General features: G+C 37.1%; 1 protein-coding gene across 6 annotated transcripts in view; it reads right to left on the bottom strand.

Annotated features, from left to right (window-relative positions):
- Nucleotides 1-703: 703 nt before the first annotated feature.
- LOC145978329 (mitochondrial glycine transporter A-like) overlaps nucleotides 704-18,291 on the bottom strand; it is a 38,017-nt gene continuing 20,429 nt past the window's right edge. For 2 of the 6 annotated variants that reach the window (XM_083110889.1, XM_083110890.1), the window contains exon 8: nucleotides 704-2,449. In XM_083110889.1, coding sequence (XP_082967015.1) covers nucleotides 2,372-2,449 — 78 coding nt within the window. In that variant the 3' untranslated portion in view covers nucleotides 704-2,371. Of the gene's footprint in view, nucleotides 2,450-4,750; nucleotides 12,688-13,975; nucleotides 13,992-18,291 lie in introns of those variants that run through there. The other 4 variants (XM_083110891.1, XM_083110892.1, XM_083110893.1 and 1 more) reach the window with 3 other exon arrangements.

Genomic DNA, 18,291 nt, shown 5'->3' with positions numbered 1-18,291 from the left:
TGGCCTATAGCTCAAATAAACATCATCCAGCACAGAAAACGTACTAACAAATCATCAGTAACGTCTTATCTGATGAAACTGTGTCACTTCAGCAGATGTTCAGTGACCACCGGTTGCATCAATACACTTGTGGAGACGGTGAACAAGCGAGCGTTACACAGATTGTAGTGTTTCTCCAGATATTGCCACACACACCGCAGTAATACGCTGTTTCATATTCTCTAGTGTCATTGGGACTTCCTGATAGACACTATCTTTCACTGCGCTCCAGAGAAAGTAGTCTAATGGTGTCAAATCGGGGGACAGAGCTGGACATCCCACAGGACCACCCCGTCCTATCTACTGATTTGAAAACTTTGCATCCACAACTTCTCTAGAAACACATGCGAAGTGTGTAATGAACACTAGATAAACAGAGTTTCTGAATGACAGGGTTTCTACAATTTTGTAAAAACAAAATTCCCCAGCTTTTCCTGATTTTCCAGACCAAACTATTAGGGCAATTAGTGTACTTATCATCCAGACAATATATCAGCTAAATGCATGCTCAGAATCTCGCTAAACCTAGTACTTCACATAAAATGACACCCTGTGTAATATATATATATATATATATATATATATATATAATGTGTGTATGTATGTACACACACACACACACACATATTTTAAAAAATGTAATACATTCACCACCCAGTGGGTCACAGTAATTTTGTCACAGCCAGATATAAAACTAAAGTTATTATTACATTTCACACACAAGAAAGAAATTACCATGTTCAATTTTTCAAAATATTATGTTTAATATCTGGAAAATCGCTCAAGCAAACAACATAACAATAACAGTCAACAATAATACTCTTACAATAAAGCTTTTAGTTCATTTACCCAACATCAGTGCTCACAGTGAGGGAGGATGTGAGGTATGGTATGCCCAAACCAACAAAATTTTCGCAAAGCTTCATTGTCACCATGTTCAACTGTAGGATCATACATACATACATACTAACTCCAAACCCCCCCCATTAACATTTTCCATTTCAAGCACTGCACAACATACTAAATGGCAAGTTTCATAGAAAAAGCTACATAACACACTAGAAAATTATAAATTCAGCAATTTGGCCTTGCAATGTGCCTTTTGATTTAAAGAATGTGGTGAGTCAAGAACACAATTTTTGCATATTTGTAAAATGCAGCATTCCATTTGAACAATAGCAGGGCATCATCAAAAGGTGCACTTTCCGTATAACTAAGATTCTTTATGAATCCATGTTTTCCACCATCAAAAATGATGAATTAAGAAAGCATAAAACCTTTCTGGAAGCCTAACTTTTAACTTATACGTATTTAGAACTTTTTAACAAGATCTCATATGAATACAAAACTGGTGTGATTACTGCTCTTGTCCATTACAGAGATTTCCGACAGACCAGCAAGTGAATATGTACACACATTTATGAAATTAGAAAAATGACAAAGCAATTAATTCTTATATTAAAATGATAAATTTGGCAGCTGGGGAGTAAAACTTAATAACCCACAAAAGTATTAAACCGAGAAAAATGCAGGTGAAAGTTTGTCCACTACATTGTGGCTTATGGGTTACTCAGATGTTTCCATGTGTTTCCAACAGTCACCGGCTACTGAAGGAACTTCTTTCCCTGTGGTACAACAATTTTATAGACTGTGCAGTAACTGAATACAATGTTTAATCAATTTGGAACGGAGTGTGTGTTATCAAGTTTTACTCCCGAGCCACTCAATTATTATTATTATTATTTTATATCCTGTTCTAGTAATTTCATGGCACTGACATGGATCGTTGTGTGTTTAACATAAGACATTATAACAGCTTTATATTTAAACCATTAAGAAAAAATCCATTCTTACGTACTGAATTTTAAAAGCACTTAGACACTAGCACAATACCAAATGAACAGATAGCTGAAAGCAATATACCTTACTCTTTGCAGCATATTATATAACATGCATTAAGTTCATACGCAAAAGCAAACCGATATATATAACAACCAGTTACTTCTTACAAAATTTGGTTGAATATTACTAATACATTTGCCTTTACTGTCTCATTATGAAAAAACTCTAGAATAATAATCAGCAGCTTTGCTAAATTATTTTCAGCGGTTGTGTGAAGAGCGATAATCAAAAAAAATTTAACATTATTCTGTCTGTCTACTTGATATGTTTCTTACAGTCTGTATATAAATTCGTACCAACATTAAAGTGTACAAAATGAAACAATCAGATTTTGGCAGGATCCAGTAAGAAAATTTGGGAATAGTGATGTTAGCTTACTGTACTACCAAGAAGAGAATAACCTTGTAGCATTGTTGTGGCATTTTCAATGCTAAGCGAACAAAGGATCATGGGTGATGGAAACAGGTGCTTGCCATTTGCAGTGTTCAACACATCTTGAAGGGGAAATCTGTAACAACTCTACATGTTAAAGGTCTTATATTCTTGAACTGTTAAGACTTTCTAACGTATATTACTTCAAAAAATATTAACTACATCATAGACAACTTTAATTAATTAGAAGGAAAATATGTTAATTGAACTTGCGGGGGTTTATAAAAACCTGACACACATCTGAATACTGATTGTAAACTCATGTATGACAATTGATAAGAGATTATAAATGTATGTGTAACTTTGAAAACCAAGTTGTGCTTGAGAAAATAAACTGGGTCTCTTGCTCCCAACATAGACACTAGGGGGGCTAACTCTGATGACTCCAGGCATGTTAGGCAGTTAAGTTGAGGAAAGCTACAAAGCAGACGTAATACCGTATCTCACTGCATAACCATTTCAGATCTTATGCAAAAAAGTAGGGTACGGCCAATGTTAAGCTTTTCTTTTATTTAAAAAAAAAAAAAAAATTGTATCAGTAATACCGGTACTTAAATTTCATGATTACTAAACTGCCTTTGCTGCAAGGATAGGATGCATGGAATGCTTGTGAATATATGCTCAAATATAATATAGTCCAAATCGATGTACATCATTTCTTTGAGAGTTTAGCAAATATTTCTTCATTGGAAAAAAAAAAGAAGTTAACAGATTAGTTGTTACTCATTTTTGTATTATAGTCGAAATATCAAACTTGAAAAAATTTACTACAGTGTTGCCAAGTACAGACTTACAAATTATTGTGTCAGAAGATTCTGTTCCGCTATCGTTGGTTTTATTGTCTAATGTACCGATGCAATGATTATGCAATGAAAGGTTATAAACTATTGTTTGGACAGGATGCAAACGTTGAATTTTTTTGACAATGATGCAAGGGGAGAGGTTATACATAAGGCAACATGGGGCAGGCACTCTAGCACAGGAAGGGGAACATTTTTTGTCTTGCAGTTACTTCGAGAGAAGTAAACAAATGAATCCACTTTACTTCACTAGTTGGCCAAGGTCTTTCTCTTGTCGGTACCACTGTAGTTAAAATTTTAATGGCATTTACATTGCACCTTGCAGAAAAGTCACAAAACAGGAACATTGAAAGTGTTATTTACTTTGTGAAGAAAGTAATATTTTCCCCTTATTTTGGTGTAGGAAATATACATGACACCGAAAATATATCAGTATACATATATATATTTTAAAAAATGGTTTCTTTTACAATCACTACAATGCCTTCTATTGCTTTTCTACATAGTTGTGACACAGTTAACAACAAATTCTCACCAATGGTAAGCAGTGCTGGATACGTATAAAAAATAATTGGCTGTAAGTGAGGGCTTCATTCTGTTACATCCACAAATTCTTATTTTTTAGTGAAATAAATTTTAAACTAGTTATAGTATCATGGTGAGTGTATGGGGAAGGAGATCATTTAAATAAAATATTAAACAATTGTTTGTTGAATATTTGTTGAATCAGTAAAAAAGTTGTGTGTTTTCTTAACACCACATTATGCGAGGGAAATGGGGAAACATTTTTTTTATGTTCACAAATCATTAACAAGTTTCAATTTTTGTTTTTTACTTGCAACAACCGACAGGACAAAATAGAAGAATTACCAAGAAAAGAAGGGGTACACGGATTTCTGTTGTAAATATAATATTTAATTCTTAATACTTCATTTTCTTACTACTTACACACATTTTACTCAATATTTGATGGCATGTATTTGTACACACATGGCCATAATGCACACTATATATGCCTCGGTTTCTCATTTAAAACACTCAAAGTGTAATCCAATGTGAAAAGTTTCAATAAGGAAATCAAATATTAATGGTACACTCTTACACTGATATCAAAATAGCATCATATGACAACATAATTCGAGCTAATAATTGAATGGGTGCTTTGGAGATAGGAATTACACTTTAAAAAATTATGTACATTTATTTCTCTTCGCCTACATCATCACAGTTCATTCTCATCTGGTATATTATGTCAAACAACATAAATATACTTTCATACTGGCAAGACTAGATGAAAAATGCAAAAGAGAAATGTCAACAACTATTTTGGTAATTGCTCATTAAAATGTAGTGGCCGCGGTGGCTCAGTCGGTAACGCGTCTGACTACCATGCTCAAGGTCCCGGGTTCGATCCCCGGCCGGTTCAAATCCGGGAACTTTTCTAACGTTGGAAGCGGTCCCGGCGCCCACCCAGCGTCGAATAACATGGGTACCTGGGGGAAACCCTGGGGGGTAAAGGCGGTCAGGGGCGTGATGCTGATCACATCACCCCCATTCACGACCGGATCAAGAAAGTGTGGGGCGTTACCCTCACACCACCTATACGCCTTCATGGCGTGGTGCTATGCACAGGGGAGCACTTTACCTTTACCTTTTGCTCATTAAAATGTTGATTATTCGATGGCAGCATGAGTGCTCTCATGTGAATAACTAACAAAGGGGGGGGGCACAGGGGACGAGGTTCTCCAACCACCTCTCTCCTCGCTCACAATGTAACCCTCTCTCCCAGCTTAGTTACCGTAGATGGCATTTCCTTTTTGCCTATTATTCACTGGGAGCGGTTGCGCCCCTCTAGGATTATGGTTTTACTACAGTGGAGTTGGGAAAGGGAACATTGGAAAGGGAAAGATTAAGCTCCCTTGGTTCCTGAAGATTAAAACCGAGTTCTGTGTACTTCGGGTTCCTTTTTTGTTTTCGTGTTTTAACAATAAGAAGTACAAGCTAAATAATATATGAAAAATACATGTATAAGAATAATATAATATGACTATTAAAGAATATAGTGAAAATATACATTAATATTATAATCTTAGATCAGTGGTATCTAATGAAATAAAGAATTGTATGAGTGGAATATAATCTGAGTGTTGTTCAGGTTGTGTAACAGACACCGTTTGGGTCCGTGGACCTGTTTCCAAAAAGAAGTAGTTATGATGTATAAGGTCCTTAGACCCTTAGCTTCTCGATGTTAGGAGAATTGCTAAACTTGTAACCCTTAGAAGGTGGGTTAATCGCTTCTTTTTCTTTCTTCTTCCTGTTCCATTTTCCCTTCCTTCCTTACCTCTTTAAGACAGTAGGAAAACATACAAAGAACACCATTAAAAATAATATATACAAAAGAGCAACATAGAATTAGAAGAAATACAAAGAAATATAAAAATGAATATATATAAGTAAAAATATGAATTGCAATAAAATGAAAATTGCTAAGACAATCTAAGTTCCTTGATGGTATGAAGACCATGCCCTTAATGAGGGTAACCATGGATAATTGATTCCATGGAAGAGAGAAAATAAGTGATATAGATAGTGATAATCTGGTTTATGTTGTAATCAACAATCAGGTCCATAGAATCAGAAGAGAAAGTTTAAAGTGTTTGGTCCTTAGACCCTCAGCTACTCGATGTTACGAGAATTGCTGATCTGGTATCCCTTGGATGGATTACTCGCTACTTCTTCTTTCTTCTTCTTCTGTGAATAACTATGAAAAATATGACTGAACAGTTGATATCAGTATCAGAGAATGTCAATATCAAAGTAAATTTCTGGAATAGTGTTTACTGACAAGGCCAGTGACAAATGTTGCATACACAGACATGCTTGTAATTGCAAGGCATTCTATGGTGACAGAAACTTGCTTTGTAGTAAATAAAAAATGCTTTTCTACTGACGATCTCAATTGACTGTACTTTCTTCAGATGTGATAGATATATAAAATATACAAATTGCCATATATTTTTTTACTATTTAAAATTATAACATGTCGTTTCTGTAACAGGTGACGATTCAGAAATGTCTCCTTCATATCAGAACTAATGAAGTTCCAAGACAAAACCAGTACAATGAACTACAGAGCACAATGTATGGCATAAAAAGAGTAATGATTTATGAAAAGAAAAACTACTTATTGAGAAGTATGGTTTATTTCCAAACAATGTGTATACTGTGGAATTTATTAAGCATTATTTCTACTTTATTTCTCTAACCCCTAAGTGTGGATGGCATATACAAGGCCTGTTCAAAAAGAAACCTAACTCCTTTTGTAAAATTTACACATAAATTCATTAAGGAGATCCAACAGAGGTGGTGTATAACGGTGCCCTTAGTATTAATTTGGCCCAGTTTCAAAGCTGCTACTAACAACAGTAATGCAGTAGATTGCATTGAGTTTTAAGTTACCCTACTATGAAGTAACTGGAAGGGAAGAGCAGCGAGTATGTGTGAAATTGCAGAAAACTTTCAAAGAGATGTATGACATGTTACATGAAGCCTATGGCCAGGAATGTTTCAGTTGAACACAGTATTATGAATGGTACAGACGTTTTAGATCGGATTGAACCTCGATCGAGAGCAACGAATGATTTTGATAATTTTCTTCGACTGGTAATGGATCAGAGTTTGTGCCTCATGGTTCCACAGTAAATGCAGCATTTCACGTTAACGTCATGCAACAATTACCGGAAAAGGTGCAGTGTAGTAGGCCACAGATGTGGTAGAACAAGTCCTGGATGGTTCATCACGATAATGCATGTGCTCATTCCTCACTCGTCATAAGGGACACTTGTTGCCCCACAACCAGCCTACTTTACTGATTTGGCAACAGCAGAAGTCTTCCTCTTCTCCAAGTTGAAATCAAACATCAAAGATCAGATTCTAGATAATAAAAGAGATCAAGAAAAATTCGCTACTGTGCCTACAGGCCAAAACTGGAGTTTCAGCAGGCATTCCAGGACTGGACGAAACACAGTGTGTACAGTTAAGGGGAGTACCTTGAAGGAGACAGGTCCAAATAGCTGCTGAATATTACAATTTTCTCAATTTGGTAAAAGTTCGGTTTCTTTTTGAACAGCCCTTGTATATACGCCATCCACAATGTGCTTGCTTTGCATTTACTTTGATTAGATTCCACTGCAGGTGGTGTATATATACGCCCAGACATTGAGAACCTAACAATCATGTTATGTGATATTATACCAGCTGTAGTAAAAGTAAGAATAGTGGCAGAGGGAGAAGATTGAGAAAAAAGAGAGAGAGAGAGAGAGAGGATATGAGTTGTGCGGTGTAGTTCCTGCATAACAGAAAACCAAAATATGACTCAAAAACAAAATTTGTGAGATGAGAACACTGAGTTGCACTTCATCGAAGTTTTGTTTCTGTCCACTTTTTAATCAGAAAATAAAGACGAAGGGAGTGATGAAAAACCTCCATTTTCCAGTATTGACTCATTCAGAAAATTCCACACTTAAGGGGTTAAAATGTTGCAGTAAATGCTACGCTGAAAGTTGAGGGTTTTGTTTCAAGTCTGCTTGAACACAATGCATATTCTCAGGTGTTCGGATGGATCTTGACCTGTCTGATGACTTCTGATTTTACTGCTGATTCGCTCACTGATCATGCAATAACATGTGCTTAGAAATAATAAACCAGGCAACTATTTTGAGAGCCTAATGCTATTCTTGCCTATGCTGAATAACTTGCACCTGAGGCTGGTTGGGCAGTTAATGCCACTCAGGATAGTGATATAGTAATGCAGGACCGAAGGACAAAACAGGACAAAACGTGCAAGCCAACGCATGACAATGACATTGATCAGGACAAAGTACATAAGATCCTCCCACTCCAACTGTGCCTAACTTTTAATATTCCCAGGACAACCTGGGCTTATTTATAGTGCTTATGGAGGGGTAAATCACAATATTGGTAAACCCAATGGCTTTTGCGAAAACGATATACCAACTGAGTTGGTGGAACAATGTGGCTATTCTTGGGTCAGCTTTCCCAGTGCACTTGATGCTAATATAGGATCATACCCTACATAACAAATTGGTCATGACGGCCGACAATGGTATCAGTTTTCCCATTCAGTAAATCATGGCCAAACTGCACTAAAGAACCTCACTGAATTAATTGTCAACGCTTTGGATAAGAATCTTTCATCCTGAAGATAAGAGTCTGCCATACACACACATACTATATAGCAGTCGAAAATATATCTTTCTTCGAGGCCAGACATAAATTAAGGGAAACATATGTGGCCCTTTGGTAGGGTTACCAGATCGCTGTAAGGGAAATGTAGGACATGCTGTCCCAAAATGTAGGACATTAAGTCAAAATGTAGGACACAACACATTCTCAATAAATAATACATATTTCTATAGAATACGTTAGAAAGTAGTTGAAAAATGACACTTTTCAGTTTTAAAAGAATGAATTCTTAATGAATTTTTAAATTAAAAATTTCAAAACTTGCAATCATAGGTACTAATAAATGCACCTCTCACTACATGATTTACGTGGTACTTCTCAGAGATGACAATTTTTATCAAAATTTCAGGTTTAGTCAAACTATATTTACTTTAGAGTGGACAGTCAAACTCTTTGAAATTATAGGGACCAGTACAAAACATTTTACAGACTTTATGAAAAAATAATTTCTCTCGTGAGTCTGTTGTGCTGATGGTAATGAAAGTACTCTTTCAACATTTGAATTATGACCTGTAATGGCAAACAAATATTCAGCAATTATTGTAAATTAAAATAGTTCCAGAAGTTTCTTTTTGGATAGTTTTTAGCTCAATAACAGGGTGTCTACCAAAACAACACATCCAGAATTCTTGACTACTTCTCGACTTTTCTAGACCTTTTTTCCATTTTTCTTAATGTTTATTTATTTGACCCCTACTTAGGTAAAGTTGGAAACTAATAATTAAGAAAATAAATATTTATTTAATGAAAACCCCTACCAAAGAGCCAGTTATGATAAAAACTGAATCTGAATTAAAGAAGAGAATTAGATCTGCTTTCTCGTATTAATGCATCCTGAACTCTGTTTGTCAGACAAGCGAGGCTTTGGCATCTGGACTTCCTATATGTTTGTGACTGTCCCTTCATCCATCTTATCTTACCACCATTCATCCCCATCTTCGCAATTAGCCAAAGAGACAGGAAAAAGTGAAGTAAAATAAGCTAAATCAACCAATCAGTCATTATGATAGCAAAAATTCTTCACCACAAGAATAATTTATTGCCTTTTTTTTTTACTTCTTGTTGATTTCTTTACTTTTTCTTGACTTCCATGACTTTCTTGACTTGCAAATACCTTGAATAACTTCGTTCTCTATACCCCTGCTTTACAATCAAATTATGTTGAATAGCCTATTGAATAAGAATGGGCAACACCTTCTTCCATCAGTATAAACCCTAAAGCAAGAAATTCTGCTCAGGCATCAGAAAGTGATCCCAAAACTTGGTTCATTAATTGCTTCCATTTTCCCGTTTGTTTAATAGCAGGACAAACTTTTTTTCTTTTTCGGCAATGACTAAATCAAAATAAATTTCGCTATTGAGTTTGGAAGCGCAGTCCATAGACTTGTAACTTGCATAATTTTTTTCTGTTACATATTTTCCTAATTAATATTATGTGATTCTCAAAATGTAGGATATTTCTGATATTTTTCAAATTCCTCCCGGATGCCGGACAAAAGGCTAAAATGTAGGACATGTTCGAGGAAAACCGGACGTCTGGTAACCCTACCCCTTGGCCAAGGTGGAAGTATTGTGATCCCCAACATTACCTGTTCATGACACACATGTAACTCTAGAAAAATCAGATTCATTTAACACAGACGAGGACATTCTTCAACGATCATATTTATTCATAAGAAACTTATTAACGTTAATGTGTCCCCTTAAGTTCTCTCAAAACTGGCAAGCGGCTTGTCCAAAGGTCTGAGTTTGAGATCACTGATGTATCCCCATTAAATAGCTAGTCATATCATAAATTCTGTTACAAAGTTTAGACAGGGATGGCAACACTGGTTGGCAAGGTAACCCCACAATGTTGGATCAAACAACAACCAGTATCATTGTGTTTGGCTGTGGTAGCCGAAAGGTGAATTTCACTGCGAGTCGAATGCAGTGGGGTGTATACGAGAACCATGTGGCAGTAATCGCACTGCACAAAGTTGGCAAATCCCCATCGGACATTTTCAACACCCTGAAAAAGCTGAATATCACCAGGATGTTTGTGCATCGGACCATCAACAGATACTGTGACACAGGGACAATTGAAGACCGCCCCAGGAAAGGTAGACCTCGCAGCGTGAGAAGCCAGAAGCTCGTGAAAGCAGTGGCTCCGTGGATTCGACGAAATCCTGTCAGGAAACAAGCAGTGATGGCTCGAGAGTTGAACATTTCGAAAATATCGATGTCGCGTGTGCTCCGAAGTGACCTAGGAGTCTGTGCTTATCGGCGAAATACTTCCTCACTCCACAGCTTAAGGTCCAGAGGGAGCAGAAAATAAAAAGACTCCTTCAGCGTTACGCAAATGGTGGCCACAGGAGGACCCTTTTCACGGACGAAAAAATCTTCACGATTGAAGTGTCTTACAATCGTCAAAACGACCGTGTTTATGCCTACATCCCAGGAAGTTCGTAAAAACATGCCACGGATCCTCAGAGGCCATCATCCCGCCTCAGTGATGGTTTGGTGGGAGGTTTCGTATGATGGCACAACTGACCTCCACTTCTGTGAACATGGTGTGTAAACATCTGCAAAAGTGTACCAAGCGACAGTGCTGGAGCCACCTGTGAAATCGTTGACCCGCACCATGTTAACAATGAGCCGTGGAGCTTCCAGCAGGACTCAGCACTGGCCCACAAGGCAAAGACCACACAGGAGTGGCTTCAGAGGAATGTGCCTGATTTCATTGCTCCGGCTGATTGGCTCTCCAGCAGCCACCACCTCAATCCATTGGACTACAGGTTGTGGTCCATTTTGGAGGGCATGGTCTGTAGGAAGAGTCTCAAGCGTTCTCTTGTGAAGGAAGTGGCGGACTTTCCCCTCGAGACCGTGCGTGCTGGGATCGATGACTGGCCTCAGAGACTTCACGCCAGAGGTGGTCATTTTGAACAGCAATTGGTGCTCTGTGTTGGCAAGACCTGTACCTTTGTAACATCCAAATATTAATATATTAGCTTCCTCACTGTGCCTGTAGTTCATTATTAACTTTGTAACAGAATTTATGATATGACTAGGTAGTAGATACAATATATTTCAATTTGGATGGTTGATACAAAAATCAAAGCTGTCATAAATTACAATTATGTAGCAGGATCTGAGTTATGCCACCACATAATGCCTCAGTATGGGGCATTTTCGCATTGATTTTGTAAACAAGTGGTAAACAGCTATGATAGAATGTTGTTATTTAAGTAACCATGAATTTTGCATGTGTGTGTGTGAACAAAACTGTAGCACCTAAAAAATTCCAAATTATTACAAATCAACAGTTTAATTCAATTATGGCACATGTATACCTGAGACAAAGTTTTATGACAATTTTTGAGCTAAAGCTGACCACATATCAATAAGAACTGAAAAGTATGAGCATCATTATGCCAGTTCGACTAAGGTTAAAACATTTTGACCCGTGGCACATTTACTTGCCAATATGAAGGCACTTTAAGTGTCGATCCTCTTATTTCACTACAACCAACACCAAATTACTAAAAATTGCTCCGTATCTTTGATTTGAGGCACCAAGAAGGCAGGAACGTTGAAGAGATACAAGAAAAATTAACTACAGACAAGAAATATGAAACAAATACTAGGAACAAAATAAAATTATAAAAAAAATGTATCATACAGAGATTTTACACAATACAATACCATGCATTTTTGCCTTTAAAATTTAAACATTTGATAATACCTGATAAAAACCTATATCTTACTATCACTGCCATTTAAGCAGCAATAATACTACTACAATATGGCTAATACTAATAATCTGCTTGTAATAAGTTATGCGTAAAATTGTGCATAAGAAAGGGGAAGCCAATACTGTGCAAAGTAGAGAAATACAGCAACAAGTGGTTAAAGTAACATTTAACGCTACAGGTTATCTCACTAAAATCAGGTACATGCAACAAAATTAATTTCAATACCAAAAATAATTCTACAAACAATGTACAATTTAAGCAAGCTTTGCAGAAACGATTAGCTACCACTATAAAGAATTCTCCCATCTTATAATACATGTGTCCAATACTAATTCAATTACTGCTTCATGTCATATATTCAGTGCAAAAGAGTACGATCAGTCTTCTTCCTGAGCATGGTGATCCCAGTTTATTTTGGGGGAGGGGGTGCTGATTTCGTCTGTTAAAATTCCTAAGTTAAGGATAGTGATATGCAGCTATCCCAATAGATTGTTTCATCTCATGGACAGCATAACCTGCAAAACAAGAATTCTCTATATTGTACTATGATGTGGTCATTTAACCCTTAAGCACCAATTTTTCCTGTGTAGGCACTAATGCTGAGATTCTTTTCAACGGAAGTTTACAATTTTGAAAGGTTTTCAATCAAAATTTATGCATCTCAGTGACTACAAGGGCACCATTATCATGCGGCCTAAGACATCAGATTTAGGGCTCGGGCTAGTTCAAGACTCGTGGGGTGAAGCGTATCAACTTTTCTCCTGAGATTTCAGCCAGTGTATGGGACCCGTGGCCACCCACCATCGTGAGGAGATTGGAGACCTACGAACCCCATCATGGAAACCTACAATAACGACTGGGGGGGTTTGTTGCAGGGTTGGCATTTTGCCTGGGTTTTTTCAAAAAGAGTTTTTTTCAGGTTGTTTAAAAATATATATAATTTAAAAATTAAATACATTTTTCCCCTGGTGGCAATATATCATAGCATTCAATTTGTATTGTTTTAGGTGACTGAATCAAAAACTACGTATTTAACATTTCTCTTAACATATTCTGTTCTTGCTTTGTGATCAGTTTTCAGGGTTGCATTCCCCGAGGAGGCACATTTTTTGGTATATCCAATGATCAGACTGGAAGGGGGGGAGTATGTATGTTATAACTGGTGTTTATTTCTTCTGGTAGTGCACAATGATACTTATTATGGCACTTTATTATAGGCGAGGATAAAACTAATAACATATTATTTTAACAAGAGAAATGCATATATGTGTACTTGGATGCATTATCGTTTATGAACATAACACAATTTGAGTAGTTGTTATGATGAACACATTAACAAACTAAAACAGTAACGTAACAAACCAACTTGAATAGTGCCAGAACCTTTTTTCCTAAAAAAAAAGCAATACACTGTAACTGTATTTTTTTACAGTGAGACTTTTTATCTATCAGGTTTGTTACCTTCTTCCCCCTGCAACGATACTCAAATTTAAGGATGTTAAAGTGGCCGTGCGGTCAAAGGCATCATGCTTTTGGCTCCGGGACGTGCGCAAGTTCGGATCTCCTTGGAAAACTCCTTGGAAAAGCATAACAACTTTTCTCCTGAGATTTCAGCCTGTATATGGGACCAGTGGACACCTACCATCGTAAGGAAATTGGGGAGCTACGAATGAGTGGTGTAGCCCGGTCACGGAAATCTGCAACAACACTAGCGGTTCGTCATGCTGACCATACGTCACCCCATAACTGGTCCAATGATCTCCCACCTCTGGTGTGGAGTGAGGCTGGTGGTCGGTAGGTAAGCCATGGCCCTTACAGGCTGTTGTGCCAAGAGTAATTGTATTTACTATTAGTGAATATTCCATTCTAAACCTAAGTTTATGAAACACATTATTTTGTGAATGCAGGGTTGTGCCTATGTTGGAATAAATTATGCTACAGCTATAAACATTTTCTATATCATTCGTGTATTCCCATTTTTTTCTGGATGTTTTAATCATAAATGCCTTCTCCATGTACAGAGCATTCCTTGACATTCGTTACGAGACTTGGCGGCAAGCAGCCCGGCGTCAGCGCTTGTCTTTCCCGGTGAACGGGGTCCATGACAGTCGCACGCTACAGTCTATTTTTTTCGCTCTCCCTGCCTTCGCTCTCTTTCCCTTTCTGTTGACGTTGCAGACTGACGCCAGTATAATCCTCCCTCGGAAGTTGTGTTGTGTCGTGTCCATGTGTTGAAGATTGTGGCTTAATATGGCACCACAAAAGTTTACATTACAACAAAGGATTTATCTTGTCGAGTGTTGCTTCGGAAAGAGGAATTGTGGAGAAGTGCGACGACGTTTTGTAACGAAATTTCCTGGTGTTCCCGTTCCACATAGGACCACTATATTAAACCTCGTAAAAAAGGTTAGAGTAACAGGGTCAGTTCTGAATAAAAGTGGAAAGAAAATCCCACGTGTACTTACTGAGGAAAAACTCTATGAGATAGGACAAAGGTTAGAACAGTCTCCTCGGAAATCTATCTGCCGCCTCTCACAAGAAATGGGTGTTTCAAAAACCACAGCATTTAGAGCCGGTAAAATTCTTAAATTTAAGCCCTAAGAGTGACAATAGTGCATGAATTACAGCCTAGAGATAATGCGAGTCGTGTGAATTTTTATTTATGGGGAAATCTAAAAAATAAAGTATACAAAGGCAATCCGCACACCATCGATGAGTTAAAAGAGAGTATTGTACGAGAAATCGGGAGAATTACAGTAGACGAACTTGCACGTATAAATGCCAGTTTCCTTCGAAGATGCCAGGAATGTGTTGCAGCAGAGGGACATCATTTTCAACACCTGTAGTCAAGGTTAGTACACAGTATGAAAACTGTAATTTTAATAGCCGACTCTCGCGACTGTCGCGGACCCCGTTCACCGGGAAAGACAAGCGCTGACGCCGGGCTGCTTGCCACCGAGTCTCGTAGAAAAAGTTCAGGGAATGCTCTGTATTAACCATGCCAAATTATAAATCTACAATATTTAATTGTTTTGGCGGATTTAGTTCAAATGGAACACCTTATCCATCCTCCAAAAAATCTGGCTGCTATAAATATGGCAGTTCCCATAGTCAAAACATTAGTGGCCCCCAATTTGGTCCCAAACCCTCCCCAAAAATACACTATGTTTCAAACCATTTATTGGCAAACTATAGGTTAAGTAATGACCTAAAATTCTTAAAAGAGTTTCATTTCTTTATCTCCAAAAATGTAGTTTAGGCACAGAAAGTGTCATCAGAATTTGGAATCTAGCTCAGCCATTTTTCATCCACAATCTTCAAATGCTTTGAACAGATGCAAATGCAAAACAAAATCATTCCCGAGGTGTATCTAGTTGTGATATATTTCAGCTAAAAACTTCTAAATTTTCTGTCGTTGTCATGGTCTCAAAATTGTTGACTTACCCCATCCTTTCCAAAATGCACACTATACTACAGATATTTTATTAAAAACTTAAAAGTTCAAGTGATGCCCTAATATTGCTGAAACTTGTGTTTCTTAATTTACTAAAATGAAATCTAGTCAAATACAAGCAAAATTTAAAGCTCTCGGAAGACATGTTAAATCGATCTTTCAACATGGTGACCATTTCTTATCAACTAGAATGCGAGACCAATCCTTCAAGTTATCTTGCAACTGTAAAAAGTGCAACTCAAAAGCTTTACATTTATGGCAGTTATCATGAAAATAATGATTGAGATTTTACCACCACGCCTCTCCTAAACTATGAAATATTATTTTAAAAGTTTTAATGCAAAATTGTGGACCAATGAAATATCTAACATGACTGAGTTTAATTCCTTATACTCCGAAAATGTATTCTAGACAGTATATACAGGGTGTCATTTTAATGGCGCCCACGGACCACAGATTCGTATAGAGGACATCAAAACACACAACATCGATTCGACGCTACAGCCGTTCAAAAAAGACCGTTTTGCCGCCTGGATGCTGGCAACCCAACACAACATTTGATCGTATCTGTGACGTCATTTCCTACGGTGAAACAGCACACGGCAGGGTTGCAAGGAACACGCAAATTTTGTGAAAAATTACAAACTACCAACCACATTATTAGCTGTAAAACAAAGCGAGAAACGCGTCCAGAAGACCGAACATCATAGCCTACCAGCCAGAAGATAAGCAGTCATCTCAGGGGAAGGGAGAAGTGAACCAACGATATGAGAAATGGTACAAAACGTATTACAAATGAAGTGTCAGTATCGGATTTTGTCTCAGCCTACATGTCAAATATCAACAACAATAAATGTTATTGGACTTACAGCTTACATGTGGCTGTTTACGCCCAACTACCTGTCAAATATTTGCAAAGTCGTTGAAAGGTTAATATCTACAGGTTTGTGTCCAGATGCCATGTCGTACTTTTGTACTGATAAGGGAAGTATCCGAGGTTCACGTTGTTACATTACGGCTAAAACACGTACAACCACAGTAACAATTTTATGATGAATCAGTAACGAATGTCCTGTTCACAGCTGCAACTATTACATGTGTATCCGGTGCATGGATAAACACAGTCGTCGGAGAGCTTGTATTACTACTACATATATCCCTGTATTTTCAACGATTTTTGCCACTTGCCTCATAATGCCCTGAATATACATTATATTAGCCTATGTGTTGCTTAAATTTGGAATTTTGAGTTTTTTCATTTGTATTTTGTCATCTGTTCTGTTTCACTGTGTCACAGATAACTGGTATCAGAAGGACGAAGTGGATAGACTAAATTGTAGATGCCAACTTGGTAACTATATTTGCAAATATTTGACATGTAAACTGAAGCAAAATTCGATATGACCACTTCCACCTGAGTTCTATTTTATTTCTACCATTTTCGTATCATTTGTTTACTTCCTGTTAGGTTACAGAACGTGTTTTCTCGTCTTGTTTTACGGTACATAATGTGGCTGATTGTAGCTATATCATTTTTCACAGAATATGTGTGTTCCTGGCAACCCTGGAACGCATCGCTTCACGACGGGATATGACGTGACAAATGCAATCAAATGTTGTGTGTGGTTGCCAGCATTCAGGCGGCAAAATGTGCTTTTTTGGGCGACTGTAGCGCCGAAACTACGCACCAACGAGAAAAATGTTACTGAGAAAAGTTCTTTGTTTTGATGTCTTCTGTACGTTTCCGTGGTCCGTGGGCGCCATTAAAATGACACCCTGTATAATAATAAATAAAAAAAGAGAGCATGGTATAGAGCCTGTAACATGGGGAAAATCAGTTTTTCATCCACCTTCTGGAAACACATTGTCCAAATTTGCTCCCAAGTTTACTATCTGCAGCAATAATTTTACATAAATGATTCTAAAATTACAGCACTTACCATGGCCACTAAATATAGGACTCGTCGCTCTCTGCCCATCCACCCCAACTCATGCTTCTTCTAAATCATGCATTTTGATAATTTTATTGTCAATTATAGTGCAAGTACATAATGTTCCTGTACGTTTCGTGCACAAACCTCAAAACTGTAGTCTATACAAAGGTTTGAAAATGTCAAAAATGATCAAAATATGAAAATATACATATACACTGTATTTACTTGAGTATCCTACATCCTTAAAAAATGATAAAAAGAAAAAACTGAAATTGTGGCAGATTATGATGGGTATAGAGCTCCTAACCAAACATAAGTAACACCCATGCTTCATAAGCAAGCAACCCATTGTGATGAGAAATGTAAAAATTATTAGAAGTGTGTTTGGATTTAATTATGCCACAATTAATGACATTTCAATAAAATTTACTCAATTTTCCCTTGAAATGCTTTAAACATGCAAAAATTTATTGTATCAATTGATCACCACTGATGTGCCACTATGGTTTTCCCCACATAAGGAAGTGACTGATAACCAAAGGGCTACCACAATTAAAAATTATAAGCTTTGTTCAACTATGTTGCATCAATCAATGCAAATGTTTTATCTAAAAATAATTCTGATACTTTTACTTTCTTGTTTCTTTGATATATATATTCTTCTTATTTCTGTTTAAAGTCCATTTCTAGCGGGATTTGGAGAAAATAGGCTGAAAACCCCACTGCTTACA

The sequence above is a fragment of the Lepisma saccharinum genome, chromosome 24 (genome assembly GCF_977018435.1).
Source record: "Lepisma saccharinum chromosome 24, izLepSacc3.1, whole genome shotgun sequence".
NCBI classification, from domain to species: domain Eukaryota; kingdom Metazoa; phylum Arthropoda; class Insecta; order Zygentoma; family Lepismatidae; genus Lepisma; species Lepisma saccharinum.
Note: the sequence above shows the minus strand (reverse complement) of the source record. Positions and strands in the feature narration are given on the sequence as shown.